This window comes from Nuphar pumila, chromosome 5 (genome assembly GCF_984573655.1).
Source record: "Nuphar pumila chromosome 5, dmNupPumi1.hap1.1, whole genome shotgun sequence".
In the NCBI taxonomy this organism is placed as follows: domain Eukaryota; kingdom Viridiplantae; phylum Streptophyta; class Magnoliopsida; order Nymphaeales; family Nymphaeaceae; genus Nuphar; species Nuphar pumila.
In genome coordinates, this window is record NC_143253.1 from 4,408,180 (window position 1) to 4,427,167 (window position 18,988).

The 18,988-nt window shown below is 38.7% G+C and overlaps 1 protein-coding gene across 1 annotated transcript; it reads right to left on the reverse strand.

Annotated features, from left to right (window-relative positions):
- Window positions 1-4,772: 4,772 nt before the first annotated feature.
- LOC149836539 (xyloglucan 6-xylosyltransferase 2-like) lies at window positions 4,773-7,860 on the reverse strand. The gene is made up of 3 exons (XM_090006941.1): window positions 7,782-7,860; window positions 5,250-5,482; window positions 4,773-5,153 (listed from the first exon to the last, which is right to left on the reverse strand). Exons 1-3 carry the CDS (start codon window positions 7,858-7,860, stop codon window positions 4,773-4,775), a joined length of 693 nt encoding a protein of 230 aa, XP_089863067.1.
- Window positions 7,861-18,988: the final 11,128 nt, after the last annotated feature.

An 18,988-nucleotide genomic window follows, 5' to 3' on the forward strand; every position in this document is an offset into this window, starting at 1 on the left:
GTACGTACCCAACTAAACCTGCAGAGCTTCCATATGTTTTTTAACATGTATCACACACAAATCCTATATAAGCTCATCTCAACAAGCCTAAATGAGAGGACTCAGTTACACTATACGAGCAGCTAGTGGCTGGTCTCACGAGCCAGCTCGATTCATTTACCAGTGTATGGAGAGGAAAAGGCAATCCATAACAATGGCATATTCATTTCCATGTTTCGGTTACATATGAAATAGGTGATGGCATTCCTAGACCCATCAATTCCCCTTTTTCAAATGCCAGAACAAAATGATGCCCTCCCTTCACATTAGATCTGACTGACAGAAGGACTCTTGATTTCATAGTAAATGAGGGCATCAACCCTTGATATCAAGGCACTGTATGGACACTGTGCTCCCATAAGTGAACCCAGTCATGTCTCATAGGTATCATATCTAGTGCAATTTTAATGCAACAATCAATGACCAAGTGCCCTAGAGCAAAGTTCTCATCAATTTAATTAGATTTATTTTTTTTGAAAGAAAATTAGATTTGCTTGTAGACAATATTGCAATAACGTATCCTCCATGTCTAGGGACTGACCCAGAAACTTTTATTGGGGGAGACCCAAACATAAACAAGATATTTCATTTTTCTTGGTTTTTTTTTTTAGAAAATGTGAGAAATTGCCTAGAAACATAAATATCATAAGATACTTGTTTTTTTAAATTTTCCATTGTAAAGATTAGTTTTTTTTTCTAATTAAATTTTTTGTCAAAAAATGAGAAATATGGAAAAAATCAATTTCTCACCAGAACTTGGTTGCCAATGTTTACTGTTTTTAACGTTTTGTCTCTATGCCAGCCTAGTGTAATGAACCATACACATTTTGTAAAGCATGGTTGGTTACAAAAGACTGAATCTCTTGATCCGCTACCCGGACCAACAACAAGCCTAGCCTAGTGTCATGAACCAGGAAGGTTGCAAACCATAGGAAAAACCTCAAAGAGAGAGAGAGAGAGAGAGAGAGAGAGGTCATTGACTCATGGGAGAGAAAGAGGAGGGTAGAGAGAGAAGGGGTAATTCACTCATGAGAGGTCTCATAAGAGAGAGAAGGGGTAATTCACTCATGAGAGGTCTCATAAGAGAGAGAAGGGGTCATGGCTCATGAGAGAGAGAGAGAGAGAGAGAGAGAGAGAGAAGTCATGACTCATGAGAGAGAAAGAGAGAGGGAGAGAAAAGAGTCACATTAGTACATGAGAAGGTGGGCGTGGTAACTTTGGGTGCATGTTTAAAGCTGGTGGTGCGAACCTGATTCCTCCTCCTCCTCCTCGGCCGTAGAGTCGTCAGTGATAACAGCAGCAGCAGCAGCAGGCTCCTGCAGCAACACCTCCTCCTCTTAACTCGTACGGTCCACGGCCTTTGGTCGTATTCTTTTATCTTTTCATTAAATTCTCCCTACTTTTAATCTTACAAACCTTACACATCACCTCACTGCCCAGTGCCCATGTCCCTCTTCCCCAAATTGACTGTCATGCCCCCACAATATCCAAGAGCATTTTAGTAAATTTGAAGGTGGTGCCCTTCCTTTTGCTTGCTTGCTTGTGGAAATGAATGCGTTCTCGTGTAGTTTTGGATTTTCACAGTTGACATTTCTTAGCATCAAAAGACTTTTCCACCCCCGGATAGTAGAGATGATGTGAATGGATTGATAAAAGAGGGCAAGCCTATCTCATTGTTCCAAACTTCCAATTGTAGGAAGCACATGCATTTTTTGATGGTGTTTTTTTCGAAGTTGGCGTTTGAGTTGTCGTCATGAAAAGACGGGAGACAGTAAAGCACGTATGCACACTACATGTCCCCCTTAATCTTTTTTTTTTTTTTTACTTTTTTTCAATTAATGAAATACCAAATTCAAGAAATATTTTCATTATTTGTTTATTTAAGACATACCAATCTCAAAGAAATTTTAAAAAAAAGTACATGTTTCTTTTGGCATCAGGGCAATGTTGAGAAATACCACTATTGAAAAGAAAGTTATTTAACTATTTAAGAGATGCCACCCTCCTAAAAAAAGATAAAATTTCTTTTGGCAGCATACCCATTTTGAGAAAAACCACTCTCAAAATAAAAGTTATTTAACTATTTAAGAGATGCCAACCTCAAAAAAATAGGAGAATGAAATATTTCTTTGGGCATCATAACAATGTTGAAAAATAAAGACTACAAGCCTCAAGAAAAAAACAAGTTAACTATTTAAAAGATGCCACTCTAAGAAAAATATGACAAGAAAAAAAAAAGAAATATTCCATTTGTCATCATATCCATGTTACAAAGAAAAGCCATGTCGGCTTGTTTCTCTACCTTTTTTCCTTTTTTTATTTTTTACTTTTTGTGAGGATTTTTTAGTCAGGTACGCTGTTGGTCCAAATAAATGTTGATGGCAAGAGAGAAAAAGAAAGGAAAACAATTTTTGGAAAGGTGTCATAAGTAGCGTAAAGAGGAAGCATATTTTCCATGAACCAAACATTACAAGAACATCACGAGTGGCTAGCAAGGGGCGTTTTTGCTAATCCACTAGTTATTCACAACTTTTTCTAATCTCCCACAAATTTATGAACTAAATTTTATTGGTGTAGAGATGAAGCAACGAACTCCTTTTATATGTTTCCATCCCCAACATAACATCTTTTTGTTCTTATTTCTTGATTCTATCTAATGTGGCAACTAAATACTTTACGTGTGACATTTACTATTTTATTAAAAGTAAGCTGACTTTGAACCAGTTTGTATAAAGTATTACCAACTTTATAATAGTTTTATAATTGTAATCAATGCAATCATATATTCTATAAAAACTGAATTTATTAATTCTTATTATTTATCATAATATTAGTAAAAAAAATATAAATTCTATGCACATTTATAAATTTTTTTTATGTATATTGTCAATATTTGCACTTTTGCTTCACACAAGAACACAAGTATGAGCATGCATGGGGGCGGGCCTGCCTGTTAGGCCCGTGGGCCAGGCCTATATATATATATATATATATATATATATATATATATATATATATATATATATATATATATATATATATATATATCGAAGGTTAAATTTTGTATTTTTTAGTACTTCTTAGTGTTGAGTTTGATACAATATGACGATTGAGAAGTCTGTGTCTGAGGGGCTCACACCCACATCGTTTGCTAGTGGTAGAGTACAACAAGAAATGTCAAAGACGAAAAACTATGTCTTGAGTCATTCTATCTACTATGATGTATGTAATAAGCTTGGCACATATATAGAAAGGGAGCCAACTCCATAGACAAAATACTGGTTGTTTAATATTTATCAAAAAATATAGGCTCAGTTATCAATCACCCCTAAAGAAGCAATAGAAAACACCTAAAATGTTGGTCAAATTGTAGTTAACAACTCTTGCCTGGCTCAAAATTGAAGCAAATTGTACAAAAAATGATAAAGAGTTTGTTGCTACAATCATGTCTATCATCCCGAAAGAATCTAAGGAGAGAGATGAAAGATGATTCAACGAACAAGAAGTTTGACCCATGTGATCACTCTGAGGTTATTGTTAACCTCAATGACTAGATAGATAAAGTTGAAGACACGACCATTGATATATATATATATATATATATATATATATATATATATATATATATATATATATATATATATATATATATATATATATATATACATAGACGGGCCACAGCTCAGCCAATATTGGCCTAATTCAAGTTGGGTCACCCGGGCCCATTGTCCCCCCCCCCCCCCCCCCACACACATATATATATATATATATATATACAAAATTGGTAGTTGCTCACTACTTAGTGCTTGTCTTTTTTTCGCAAAAAATATTTTTATTGGCGCTAAAATAGCACTAGTAAAAGTCTAAAAGTGTCGGCTTAGACTTTTACTATGCTACTTTAGGTCCAGTAAAAGCCTTTTTGTATAAGAAAGATGTGACCTTCGTTTGAGCACCTAACCAGTGAGTAGCTATGCATCAGTCCATATATATATATATATATATATATATATATATATATATATATATATATATATATATATATATCAATTTTTTTGTTCCACATAAACTTTAAAAGGTCTCATTTTCCTGTATAAGTTTCCCTTGCGACCTTGGCTCATACCACACCAAGGAGAGATTTCTTTTGTCCCATGAGAGACGATTTCAAATTAATCAAATGAGAGTTGGAACCACAAGGAGTCCCCATCTAGAGGTGTCAATGGGTAGGAATCCCACTAGCTGGGACCAAACCCAGATCTGACTAAGTGATGTGGGTGCCGGATTTGGGTTTGGGTTCAACCGGATTTTTCATAAGAAAAACCATACCTGTATCTGATAAGAATTACATAAACCAGACCTCGTCCATACCCTGAAAAATAATATTGTTTAAGTTTTTGACACACTACAAGAAAAATCCTGATTAATGACGAATTTTTTTCGTCGCAAATTAGCAACGGACTTAGCGAGAGAACATTATTTGTCGCCAATCTTTGAAATATTTTTGAAATTAGCGACGATATAAATTCTGTCTCAAATTTGTCGCTAATTATCGACAGATCGTCGATACAAAATTTTCATCGCAAAACTGTAGGAAATTAGCGAGAGATTTTTTCCGTCGCTAATTAGCGACGGAAAAATTCTCTCGCTAATTTTTTATTTAAACCGTCCCAGCTAAGGCGCGAAATTTTCCCTCTCCCCCGTTCAAAATTTAAACTGATGTTCGATTTAAATCGTTCCTAAACGAGCGTTCTTGTGAGCAATTTCCCTGCCTCCGTCCTCATCTTCCCCTTCGGCCCCATCAGATCCCTGGCGTCGAGGAGGTCAAGCGACCACTGGCAAGGCTCATCGGACGATCCCGCTGGCTGATGATCTCGTTGGTCGATGAAGTCGAGCCTCGTGCTCGCCGTCGTAAGGCTCGTCAGACAATCCCGCTGGCCGATGTCGACTGTCGCGACTGTCGTCGAGCCGTCGTCCAACTTTGACGTAGCAGAGGAGGGTGGGGGAATCTCGATGAAGGGTGTGCGGATCATGGGGCGATCGCTGTACCTGGACATGCAGGCGACGTCGCCGATGGACCCGCGGGTGCTGGAGGCGATGCTGCACTTCTTCACTGGCCGCTTTGGCAACCCCCATTCCCGTACTCACCTCTATGGCTGAGAGTCAGACGAGGCGGTTGAGCGCACCGGTGAGCAGGTCGCTTCCACGCCACCTACCTCCTCGTCGGCTCCGACGACCTCCTTGACCTCGACCTCGATCGCCTCCGCGACGCCATCCGCCCCAACACCGGCCTCGTCTCTGTCATGGCCATCAACAACGAGATTGGTCCATTCCGACCTCTGCGAGACCCAATCAGAGATCTTGGGGCCGAGGGAGTATGGCTTGCTGGGATCCGGTGGTGGGTCGTCTTCCTCCTCCGTCACTGCCGACGAATCGGTCCAAGTCAGACCTATTATTGCCGGAATACCGCCCAGCAGCGAGCAAAATTTTTTTATTTTTTTTTAAATTTAGCGACGGATTAGTGACGAATATTATTTGTCGCTAATTTAAAATAGTGACAGACTCACGACAGATCATTTCCGTCGCTAATCCATTGTAAATTAGCGACAGATAAGTTTTGTCGCTACTTAGTGTCGAAAAAATTGCGATGGAAGCTATCTGTCTCTAATCCGATGCTAAACTGTTTAGCGAGAGATTTAGATCGTTGCTAATTCACAGGTTTCTTCTAGTGACATTGAAAAATTGCAGATCTTATTCAGAACTTGGGTCAGACCTGGGTTTGGTATAAAATTTCATTAATCATACTGAAACAATTTAATAATCAGACTTCATGAGAAAGTTAATTGGACTCCTTCTTTGTAACCAAACCCTAACCTTATAGGATTCAGTACAAGCTCTATGAAAAACGTCGCGATATTTATAAAAATATCACTGATACATCGTGAGAAATTGCCTGAAAGTTTAAAACTGCAATTTCTCACGAGATTTTTAAACCATGACAAATATCATGATATTTATATTTTTAAAAGATATTTATCGTGAAAGCCCCCCAATTTTTTATTTTTAAATGTGTTTTATTTATATTTTCTTATAAAATATTTTTTATATTTTGAAATTATTTTTTATTCCCAAGAATTTGCCAAAAAAATAAGAGATTTATAAAATTTTCAAAATCTCACGAGTTTTTTCCCTGCCGAGATATTGATGTTTTAAACTTTTGTCACTATGAGTACAGGTAGGGAACGGGTCATACCTAATCTGTTGAAATCCCTAGCCTTTGCGATTCCAAATCAAGCGTAGATGAGAAAACTACTCATTTGCTTCCACAAATGAGAGTCGTTCTTGACTCCAATCTTTCACATTTGCTTTGACGTGAGAGAATAGAGCTGATGAGAATCATTCTCTCATTTGGGTGAGAGAATGCTTTTAATAGGAAAAAAGCAAACGCCCTCCAAATGTTGTCATAAAAGTTAAGCGTTTTTTGTTGAATTATTTTGATACAAAGCATGCTTTGTAGTAAACAGGCAATGATAAACACCTACACAGATCAAAATAAGAAAAAACCACTTGCAACTATGGTTTTTGAACAATGTTAGGATAGTGAAGGGAAATAACTGGTCAGGACTAGGGGTGGCAAAATCTGACCCGACCCGCCAACCCGCTTCTTAGCCGGGTTAGGGTTTGGCTTAAACGGGTTTGTGTCGTAAACGGGTTGACCCGTCTAACCCGTTTAATAAACGGGTTAGGCGGGCGGGTCAACCCGTTTACACAAACCCGTCAACCCGCAACCTGTTTATATATATATATATATATACTTATCTAACCCTAACTCCTAACTTTACACTTTAGTCACCCACCTAACTCCTTCCTACCCAGCGGCAACCGAGAGCTCGAGACCTCTCCTCTAATTGCAGATTTGCAGAAAAAAAGTATAATATGTATGTTTATTTTGTGTTTCTAATTGTGTTAGTCGGGTTAGATAGGTTATTCGGGTTACTCAGGTCGGTTATCGTGTCTATGTTATCGGGTCGACCCATTTAAAAAATGGGTCATCGTGTCGTGTCAACCCTACCCGTTTATTAAATGGGTTAACCGTGTCGTGTCGGGTTACCCGTTTAATAAATGGGTCGTGTTCGTGTTTGCCACATCCGACCCGTTTAATAAACAGGTCGTGTTCGGTTGAGGTATTCTGACCCGCCAATCCGTTAACCCGACCCACTAACCCGCCGTCCCGACCGGATTGCCACCCCTAGTCAGGACTAGGCATTTAAGACTGCAAACAGATTGGGTACGGTCTGGATCTTGTTAGATCCAAGCCTGGATCTGAAATGTGCATTATAAAACCAATTTTGAATCAGATCTGATACGTAGGGTTGAATCTGCATCCAGAACATGTGAAAAGTTTTAATCAGATTGGGTTCCGATCGAGATCCGAATTAGGACCAACCCAAGATACTGATTCGAATCTGAAAAAATCTGATTTATCAAATTCGGATCCGATCTGAATCTAATTTGGATCTTACTGTTAGGAATGATCAATATATATATGAGGATTACAAATGCATCCGTTTAGTAAAGGGATTGATATGGTTTTGTTTACATCAAGTGCACAAGTCGTTTCCTTGAAGGCTAGGGTTTCCTCTTTGTTGATATTTTTTGGAATTCTTCCTTAGATAAGATCACATTAGGAGAACCCTCATGAGACTTTCTTTCCTGATTTTGTTTGGAAACTATAGACACTTCCATACTTCTTCTTGCCATATCTGAATGAGAGTCCTTGGCTTCCATACGTTCTCTTGCCATATCTGAACCAGAGTCCTTGCACATCTTCTGTGCATCCAGATCTTCTTTGATCTAATCTGAAATATCATCCTCTCAAGTGGAATGTTCTATTTAGAACATTTAACTTGCTGCAAAGGAATTGTTCTAACTTGCTTGAGACAGTAGACCTCTGCAACTTGCAAATATAATGAGGAAACCTAGAGTTCTTCAGACCCTGGGTATATCCGTACACTTTTTTGCTTAAAAAACTCATTAAAAAAATGCATTCTTAACAGCTAGTTGATAAATATTTCACTTGTGACTTGGAGCGACAGTACCTGTCTAATAATACTAGGTTTGAGTGAAGGTCTCCAAATAATCTACGTCTTCTTATTCAGTGTACCCTATTGCAATTAAACGAGCTTCAATGATCTCTTTCTTTTTATTTTGTGGACCCACTTGCATGCTTGACAACTTTAGGAGCAAGAGTCCAAGTTGGGTTCCTCTTGAAAGCATTGAATTCACTTTCTATGTCAGCACACCATTTGGGATCGTTATAAATCTTTCTGTAGGTGATATTTTCATTATCTTGTAAGAGAGTGGTAAAATTTTTATTTGATGGTTCCATCTTGAAATCTAGTAATCATAAGATGGAGGTACAAATAGGTTGAGGTGGCTATAGAACAATAGGCTAGGTAGATGACTCTTGAGTTGAAGCTGAACATGAACGAGTACTTGGTGAAGCTAAGGCATTAGTGTTAGACTCAGTAGACTCCTCATTGATATTTTGTGGGTCTTCTACATGCTCATGGGCTAGGTGGGATTTCAACAATCATGGGAGGTGACAACAGAAACGGTCTCTGATCAATCACACGAGATGACATGCATTTTAACAAGACTTTCTTTGAAAGAAAAGCATTTTCATCAAAAACATGTCAAAATATAAATTTTTCGAGAACTGAGACTCATGCAAGAGTATCCTGCTTGACAACATATCCCAAGGATATACACTTCACCGACCTGTAATTCAACTTTTGGTGTTTATAAGAATGAAGACAAGAAAGCAAGCACATCCAAAAACTCTCAAAAACTTATAATTTGGATGAACATTAAAAAAAAAAACTCACTAAGAGATTTTTTTTTAAAAATTTTTTAGGGTGTTAATTAATAAAATACACTACATAGGAAAGGCATATGACCAAAAAAATTTCAGAACTCCCAATCGAGCCATCATATACGTACATGCCAACATCATGACGGTGCCTGCGTTCAATAATACCATTTTGTTCGTGGGTGTGTGGAGATGTCCAATGCCATACAAACATTTTGTTAAACCTGAGTATTCTCTACCTCAACCTGAGTGAAGAAATTTATTTATGTTTTACCAGAAACATCCTCAACCATCTTTTGAAAGGCTCCAAGCAATTTGTGCTTAATGAGACATGTTTAAAAAATGCATCAATAAAAATAATATAGAACTTATATCCATCAACATTCGTGATTGGAGAGGGACCCTAAACATCAGAATATACAATACCAAGAGGTCCTTGTACCGAGTTCGTTCTGCAATGAATTGAAAGGCAAGTTGTGACTTGCCTCTCTGGAATCACACACATCAGAATTGATAATATGTTTTAATAATATGAAGAACTAAATCAAGAGCAGGATGTCCCATGCCTACTGATCAATAGAAGCCTTTTTTCGTATACCAGCTTCTTTACTTCGTCCAAGATCTATCTTATAGAGAGCATTATTGCTTCCCCCTTGTAGAAGAACCTTTCATGTGTTAGGATGAAACTCAAGTAACATTATTATCCTAACAAAATTTTTGAACCTTCTTTGTAATAGAAGGAACATGCAAAATATCATTAACACATTTATTATCTAATATAGAGGAACCAACGTGTTTGATTTGCAAACCTGATCTGTTGCGGATATTAACCCGTCTTCTCCTTGATATTCAACGTGCAATGACTAAGTTGTTCAGATCATTGGTCACATGATGTGTGACCCCCCAATCTCGATTCTAGTTGTTATTTCCTATGGAGGTGGAATCCGAGGCCTGTGGAGCAACATGAAAAGCTTGAGGGAAAGGAGACTTTCCTTGAACAAAGTTCAATAGATTATAGCAATTTTTGGTATTATGACCTGTTTTATCACAGATTTGATGAACCACTCTTGGGTTCCAGTCATTGGCATTGCCATGACATCAAAACGGCCACAAGATCTGCCATGTTGGAAACAACCTCTATTGTTGGGTTCCTCGACCTTCTCGATTTTGATAGTCATAGTATTGTTTGGCGGATAAATTCACCGATGCAGACACATTGTCAGAATCAGCCCCACTCATTCATATCAGTCAGATGAGCTTCTTGAGAGAGTAGGAGGCTATGTAATTCGGTTAAGGTGATTGGGTTCTCACAAGTTTCAATGGATATCTTAAAAACATGATATTCAGTTGGTAAGCCGCCCAAAATTTGCATAATAAGATCAACCAGCTATAGAGAGCTAGTGGGCAATCGATTTTCCCTTCTGTAGATATTCATCTACCGATCTGGAGCCTTTCTTGAGGCCTTGAATTTAATTGCATAATGCACGATTGAAAATGAGCAGCATTAGAGTCTTTCAAGGCTTTCCAAACTTCGAAAGAAGTGGACAGACCAATAATCTGGCTATGAATCCCTTAGGTTAGGTACTAGAGTAGCCAACTGAGGAGCAACTGATCGAGCTTCCTCCACTCAATATACGCAGGATTAAGCTCACTTGAGCCTTCGATGAACAGAGGTGGACATGGCTTGGAACCATCCACATACCTGCCCAAATCATATTTTACCAAAATTAGTTTACACTGAGATTCCCAAAGAATGTAGTTCTCAAAGTTGAACTTAATCGATATAAAGTGATGGAGATTGGTACAACATGCGAGAGCCCTTCCATTGATCTCTCTCTCTCTCTCTCTCTCTCTCAACTCACCACATGAGAGAGGCCCTTTCATTGATCAATATATATATATGATGATGATGATTACAAATGCATCCCTTCAGGGATTGATATGATTTCGTTTAAAGCGTCATTTCCTTGAAGGCTAAGGTTTCCTCTTTGTTGATATTTTTTGGATTCCTCCTTGGATAAGATCACATTAGGAGAATCCTCATGAGGCTTTCTTTCCTGATTTGCTTTGGAAACTATAGACACTTCCATACGTCCTCTTCTTGCCATATCTGAATGAGAGCCCTTGACTTCCATACGTCCTCTTCTTGCCATATCTGAATGAGAGCCCTTGACTTCCATACGTTCTCCTCTTGCCATATAGGAACCAGGAGCACATCTTCTGTGGATCCAGATTTTCTTTGATTTGATCCGAAACACCATCCTCTCTAACAACAAGGTGATGAATTTAAAACCATCTTGAAATGGGATTATGACTCATCACTGAAGGTTGAGGAAGTAGAGTCATGGAATCTCACTTTTAATTACTTTTTAACACAAACAGAATTAGGTTCCTTTTGATGTGTAACAACAGATTCAAGCAGAATAAAAGTAAAGGCTTCTTGTACAGGAGAGTATTCAAAAAAATGTTTTGGAATAGGGGCAGCATCTCTTCAACCATCCCTCTAGATAACAATTTCTTCAACAAACTCATTGGTGTTTTTTTAAATAACGAAAAGTAAAAAAAGAAGGATTTCCGGGAACTGTTATACTTAACACGTGGCATCAAATCATAGCGTGACTTTTTTTTTAACACCACCATGGTAACCAGACCATAATTTCAGCCTTGCCCATTAACCATGTGCCTTCCATATGACAGAGAGAGAGAGTTTGCTTATATAATGATGCAGCTTGCCGGCTATCGTGCAACACTATGAAGGCAATGACTGGAATTCACAGTTCGTAGGTGGATTCCATTGTGTTGGGAGAGCATAATGCTATATAGCCCATAGCTGCAATAAGAAAACAACCCTACTTTGTTAAAGGTGTTATTTGGCGGAGCCTTCATGAGTTTGTTCCGGTCATATATATATATATATATATATATATATATATATATATATATATATATATATATATATATGTGTGCCAAAGTAATTCGTGTTAAATGGGTTTTTCTGTCCTTTCGGTGTTTTTTTTGCAGTTCCAGCCACATAAATGTGTTTGACATGGCCGATTTATGAGGAATTCATACCAGGATCATGTGTTTTAGATGAAAAAAATGATATTTGAAGCCTCGAAATTTAACAAAGATTTTAGACCGTTGATTTTTCTAACCTTAAAAAAACCTACTCATGTGTCGGAATCGAACACTTCAAGAGCTGATCCCTATAAAATCGATTACATAGATCACATCTGTATGATCAGAATTTAAAAATAAAATAAAAAACCCTTAAAAACTCATTTAGCATGTATCATTTCACGTATATATATAGACAGTAATGGGCAAGTGCTAAATGCAATATGCTATTTGATGCGTGCTAAATGGGGTTTTCAGTTTTTTTTTTAAAATTCTGACCTTACAAATGTAATCTGTGTACTTGATTTTATAGGGATCATCTCTTTAAATCACTTTTTTAGCCTACCTCCAACTTACTAGGCTTTGGAAGTTTTTTTTTTTTAAATTCTGAACACATGCACACACATATATATAAGAAGATCGTCCAACTAAAAGAAGGTCCAAAATCTACAACCTATGATAATCGACCACGAACAATCAAGTTTTTCATGGATTGGACTTTATATATTGGATTTTTATCATTCATTTAGTGACAACTTTGGACTATAAGGGAGGTTTGTTAAACTCCTACCCAAGGAAAGCCTGTTTCCTTTGAAAGGGTCACTTTAGAGGGAAATTACTTCTCAATGGGAAGAGTTATGAACCCATTTCAACAGAAAAGTTGCTTTTTTATATTTATTATATGAGTCTCACCATGTATTTTCTTATGGACATGTTTGTTTCAAAAGGTCATATTTCATATGAAAGAGAACCACTTTTATAAAAAAAGGGCATGAAACAAACGCACCCATCCCCGGCGGGGATGGATTTTATCCTCCACCCCCGCCTTCATCCCCGTTTTATGTCCTCCATCCCTGGTTCAAACGGGGATGAGGCGGGGCGGGGCGGGGCGGGTGGGGATATTGCGGAGAAAAGTGGTCGGGGCGGGGATGAGGCGGGGCGGGGAAAAGTGCACGTCCATCCCCGGACGGGGATGGATTTTAACCTTCGTCCCCGCCTCCATCCCCGTTTCATACCCTTCATCCCTGGTCCAAACGAGGCGAGGTGGGGTGGGGCCCCGCTTCGCCCGGTCCACTGCCATCCCTAGTTCAGTTCATTTACTTCGATCTTGCAGTAAGGGATGTCGTTAACCTTGAGTACCGAACTCTCTAATGTTCAGTTTGAATGGCTAAACCTACTCAGCTAGTCAAATGCTTAATGCCCTTTTGAGCACATCACCTTATAGATACTATTATTATTTTTTCCGACAATTTGAGGGATAACTTTACATGATTCAAACCCAAAATCACTCCGTTATTATAGTGCAACCTAACCATCCAGCAATCTCAAGATCATTACCACCTACAAAACCAGACATCTCTCTCTCTCTCTCAATGGCGTTTTGGGAAAGAATTCCTCTGTTTCTTTGCTTGCTGAACCGAATTTAGTCGAAATTTTCATGTGGGTGTCAGAAGTTGGCCTTCTTTCTTTCTTGCTGAATCAAATTAGGTTTAAAATTTTCATGTGGGTATTGGAGATTGGGACCTTCTGAGGCAAAGAGTATATTCCTTTCCACTTTGTGATCTTTCTGGACTGAACTGAACTGAAATTTTCATGTGGGTATCAGAGATTGAGGCCTTCCGAGGCTAAGAATTTGAAGGAAGAGGCTCTGGATAGCCTGAAGGCCATGGGGACGGCCACACTGAGGGACACGCCACAGCCTTTGCCCGCTCAGGATTTACTTGGCTGTGCAAAATTGAATCGTTCTCAGGCTGCCTCTGATCATTTCTTGGTTTGTCCCTATATCGCCTCACCCAAATTTAATTGTCATTCGTGTAACTTGCCTAAGGTTCTCTCTGACCATGCGGTTGGTCTATGAATACATGTGGTTATGTTTACCATCATCATCATTTGATCAGCATTACTAGTCTAAATTCTCCATTAATTTGTTTTATTTCTTTTGTTAAGCATGGGTGATAGTCTTTGACTCTTTAGTTCATTAATTCAGGTGCTCTAATATGGCTTGACCTCAGATGCCAAATGCATGTTCCAATTAGGGGTGTCAACGGGTTGGGTTTACCCGGACCCGACCCCGACCAAGCCCTAGAAGGTCTGGGTATGGTGATAAATAAGAAGACCCAATTAAGACTCAGGTTTGGACCCATAGGTCCGATTAATACATGGATCCAGGTATAGTTTGTGAAATTTTATACCAGACCCGAGTTCCGATTAAGACCTGCATTTTTTCAAAGTAAAAACAATAAAAAATATTATTTTACCAGGTATGGTCTGGGTCCGGTTCATGTAGTTCTTATCGGGTCCGAGTATGGTTTCTCTTATAGTGAACCCAATTAGACCCACATCTGGATCCGATACGATACCCAAAAATCAAGCCCCAAATCTGGTTCCACCTGGGTCGAAACCGACCCGACCTGTTGACACCCCTAGTTCGAGTGTATGGAAACCAAACATGGATATGAATCCTTTTTATACACTCAGATCCAAGCCTTTCTTCTTATATGTTCCAAGTACCAAGGGGGCGTTTGTTTCACCCCACAACGTGGGAAAGAGTTCGCAAGAGATTTTGTGGTATACCATCTTTCATAGGAAACCTCATTTTTATATAAAAGTGGGGTCTAACGAGTGCCTTCAAAGGTCCATATCAAATCAAACATGGATTCCATGGATTTGTCGTCAGAATGTCATCGCAAGGTGGAGACGACGAAAATTTGACGACGTAGTTATTATCATGAGTGCCATTTCCATCATGAGATATATGATGGGATTCATACTGTATTCAATCTTAGGCGCCTAACCAACAGCTAGGATTAGTCCACATTCTCACATCCATCTGGACAAATCTTACCCCCAGATGCGTTGTAAGTTGGATGGCTAGGATCAACACAAGATCCTCTGTCTAATATGTAGGAATAGGATCTTTTTGTATTGGTGACTTAGCACAGCAGCATTACCATGGTGGTATTTATAATGATGCTGGGGAAACAACAGGCATGCTGTTGGTCAGTGGAGGCAATGATGAAAAGTTAACCACCACAAGTGCATATATATATATATATATATATATATATATATATATATATATATATATATATATATATATATATATTTATTTTTTTTTGAGAAGTGAAGAAGTGCATATAGGAAACAGATTCTCAAGTACTTCAAATAATCAGTCAGTAAAGGAATATCGGAAACTATTTCAGGTTTCATTTTATTTCTACAAATAAGTGCGATATTTACGTTGATCAAGCACGTTCCGGTGTTTCTTTCTCCTGCTAATGAATTTTCAACTCTTTCCTGAAATCAACAAACGTACCAACAGATTATCTGGAAGCTTCATTATGAATAAGAAAACTATTCAAGAAACAAAATATTCGACGTGCATTTGGTTACAAAGACCGAATTTTACCACCATTAGCATAGACTTCAACACCCATCTCGATGAGCAACAGTGAGATCTGAACTTAAAACCCCATAGTGAAGAACAATGTTAATCAAATGCGTGGCCTAAATTTTAATACAGATGGAGATCATAAAAAAGAAATTGTATTACATAAAGCTCTTCAACTGTGTTGATGTATGCCGATTGGATTCTTCAATAACCACTAGCCCAACTGGAATAAAGACATTGAAGTAGTTGAGAAACACCAATCAACTTCGACTTCTGTAAGGGTATCATAATATTATATAATTTGATCCCACCAAACCGTCCTTGCTATCAGTTGATTGTTTATGCGGAAATGAAGAGACATGCCAAAGTACAATATGTGTAGGTGGGTGAATGGTTTGACAAAACAATGAGCTTCCTTTATTGATAACTGTGCAGTTCCATCTTCCTTCCAAGGAGTAACTCTCACCAGCCCCTAGTATGATGGAGTCAGTTTGAATCCAAGGTTTTGGTACAGATCACCAATCACTAGACACCAAAATAAGTCTAAAAAATGCCTTTCATTTACTCGTTGAGCACATTTATATCCACCTAAATTAGCCTGGAATAAACCTCGCAGGGTTACCAGAAACGCTATAGGAAGATGGAAAACACGTTTCTTGGAAATTCGTTTTTAAACAGAAAAACCGTGCTTTCCGAAATATGTAAGAAATGCCAAAAAATGATCGTTTTCCACTCTAAGGGAACGTTTGGAAGCGAGAAAGATGAAGGAAAAGTGATGCAAAATGAAAACTCTGTACTGATTTTCCGACCCTTCCAAACTAGAGGGACTTTTTGGCTGAGAGTTTTTCTAAAAAAATACACTTTTTGATAAAAAACATTCCTCCATGAGGGTGGAGAAATGTTTCCTACCAAGAAAAAATTTATTTTTACACTCCATCACACATCTCACCACCACCATCACTACCACCCTCCTCTCTCACATTTTTTTAGATTTTCTCACTTTATTTTTCTCATGCTACACAAACAAGCTAAAAACTTTCTTGTGGAAAACTTCTCGTATCAAAAACTCCCATAGGCAAAACTTTCTTTTCATATGAGAGTTTTTCTCTCTTCCAAACGTGGCCCTAAGGGAAAACACATTTCCCATGTATTTTTTCACGTGTTTTCTACAAGTTTCACATGTTTTCCATGCATTTTCCAAATGTTTTCACATGTTTCCCTTGCATTTTTCAAATGTTTTCCATGCGTGTTTCACATGTTTCCCATGTGTTTTCCAAGTGTTCTCTTTTTGTGGGATGCATATTTCTCATGTTTGGTTAGTTTTTTATCATTGTTAAATGTTTTTCCATCGTTTCCCAACTTGTTTCCCGACAAAGTTTTCTCTTTTTCTTTCATGTGCACCTGAAAAAACCTCGTTTCCCTTTCTAGCGACCTTGCTTAGATGCCACATCTATGATATAGGACCAATGTGGCAACAAAACTAAAAATGCCAAAAAAGAAAAGCAGGTATTCTGCACCATGGGGAACAAAGGAAACAGGGATTAAATGATCCTGGAAAAGCTAGTAGAACCCAATTTTTTATCAATTATGTGTAGTACAATAAGAAAGAAATCACAATTGCCACTTTCCTGAATCACCAATTATCAAAAGCATTAAAAATTGTTGATAATTAAATCTGTACATGAAAGGATGGAATTTACTTGGATTCGCTTGAGCTTCTTTTTTAAAAAACATAGGGGACATCGTTATAAGCTCCGACTATTGTTGGCCTTGTGAGAAGTTAAAGACGAAAAAAGTTTTCTAGCTTGAATCGTTTCGTCGTGGATTGCAATATGCAAAACAAATATTGTATATTATTACCTAATCAAAGGTTAAATAAAATTGAAATAACTGAATTAAGAATCCGGAAAAAAATAAATTTTTTCGAACTCAAAGGTTAGTTTGATCATTTAGGCACATTCTTCTATCCATAGTAGATGCGATTGTTTTTTAGAAGTTTTTTGCACAACCTGTTGGCAGGACTGATGTAAACTTGTTCTTTCCGAGCGAGCAGGTAGGTATGCAAATTCCGAATGCCTCAGGCACTCATCTAAAAGAGTTATTTTCATGTTGGAAGGAGATAAGGAGATAGGGTGTCCTATTTTTGTACATGCACTTTAGAAAAAAATTAAAAATTCTACAAAATAATACCCAATTCTTGGTCATAAAAAAAACATTATTTTCATATATCAAATGATCAAGTGCATTCATCAAACTCTCCACAAGCCTCCTTCAAGAGCCATCTTACAAGTTACAACCAACATGCATATGAATCCATTACATCTAACAGATCTGTTCTTCCCCAAACAATCCTACCACCATATCATTCTACAACACAGTGACACACCAACACAACCGTAAATCCTTCTTTTACACCAAAAGCAGAAGAAGAATCAATTGAAAAGGGGAAAAGAGAATAGATACAGAAAGGGAGCTTTGGTAATTCTACCTCCCAGATCAACCAACTACATTGTGAGGGCTGTAAAAGTTATTCTTCCTTGCCCTGTGATCATAGAAACAGGAAGAAGAGTGCCCATTTGAGCTCACACGATTCCCGCCCGAATCTGGTCGCCGCCTATCGACACCATCGAATTCCGGTCGGCCGCGCGACTCCGGCGACCCTCCGGATACGGGGCGGGCGCCCTCCCTAAAATGGCCCGGCGCGGTCTCCGAAACTTTGCACCCTTCTCCGGTGAACCCCGACCGTAGGTGGGGAGGGATGAAGGGCTCCGGTTTCGACGACGCCGGCCGGATCACCAGAATGGGGTCGTGGGTAGGCTGGTTTTGGGTTTGTTCCGGCGAGGTTGGTTGAGAAAGAGGGGCGGAGGGTTGGTGGGGTGGTTTGGGGCGGCGATCAGAGACGGTGGTCGGTTGGGGCTTCGGTTTGGAGGGCCGAGTTAGGACGAGCATGCCTCCATTGGAGGAGAAGCGAGGCCTGGAAGAGGCGAGAGGAGAAGGGGAAGGAGGGGCGTTCTTGGTAGTGGCAGAGGCAGAAGGGAGGGAGGATTTGCTGCCGTAGATGTCGTTGAAATTAATGGTGGCGTATCTGTTGCTGCTGCTTCTTGCCATCCAATAACAGAGACTCCTTCCTGTCTTCCTCTCTCTCTCTCTCTCAGAAGAAGCGAGAAGATGGAGAGGAAGAAGGAGAGGGAGAGATCCGTGTTTTTATGGGCGAATAATAAAGGCAGGCCTCCGTCGGCATTCGAGGAACGCTACTCGTAGGCGCGAATCACGCAACGGCCCTTTGTTTTGTACCAAGAGTCTAAAAACTGATAAAATTGGCGATGTTTTCAATATATCTTCATTTTTATGGAGATGTTTTCAAAAGCTGATACAATCTTTAAAAAAATCCCAATATTTCAAAATTAAGTTTTTTTTTTGCAAAATAGATTTGCAAAACAGTCTCTTCCTTATGAGATTTTGCAAATTGTTCTTCTCCTTTTCATTAATCCTTGAGGTTGACAACCGTTTAAGGCAATGTTATCAGTATCGGTGCGTAACGGCTTGTATCGGCAGAAAATCTGCTGCAAGCCTGA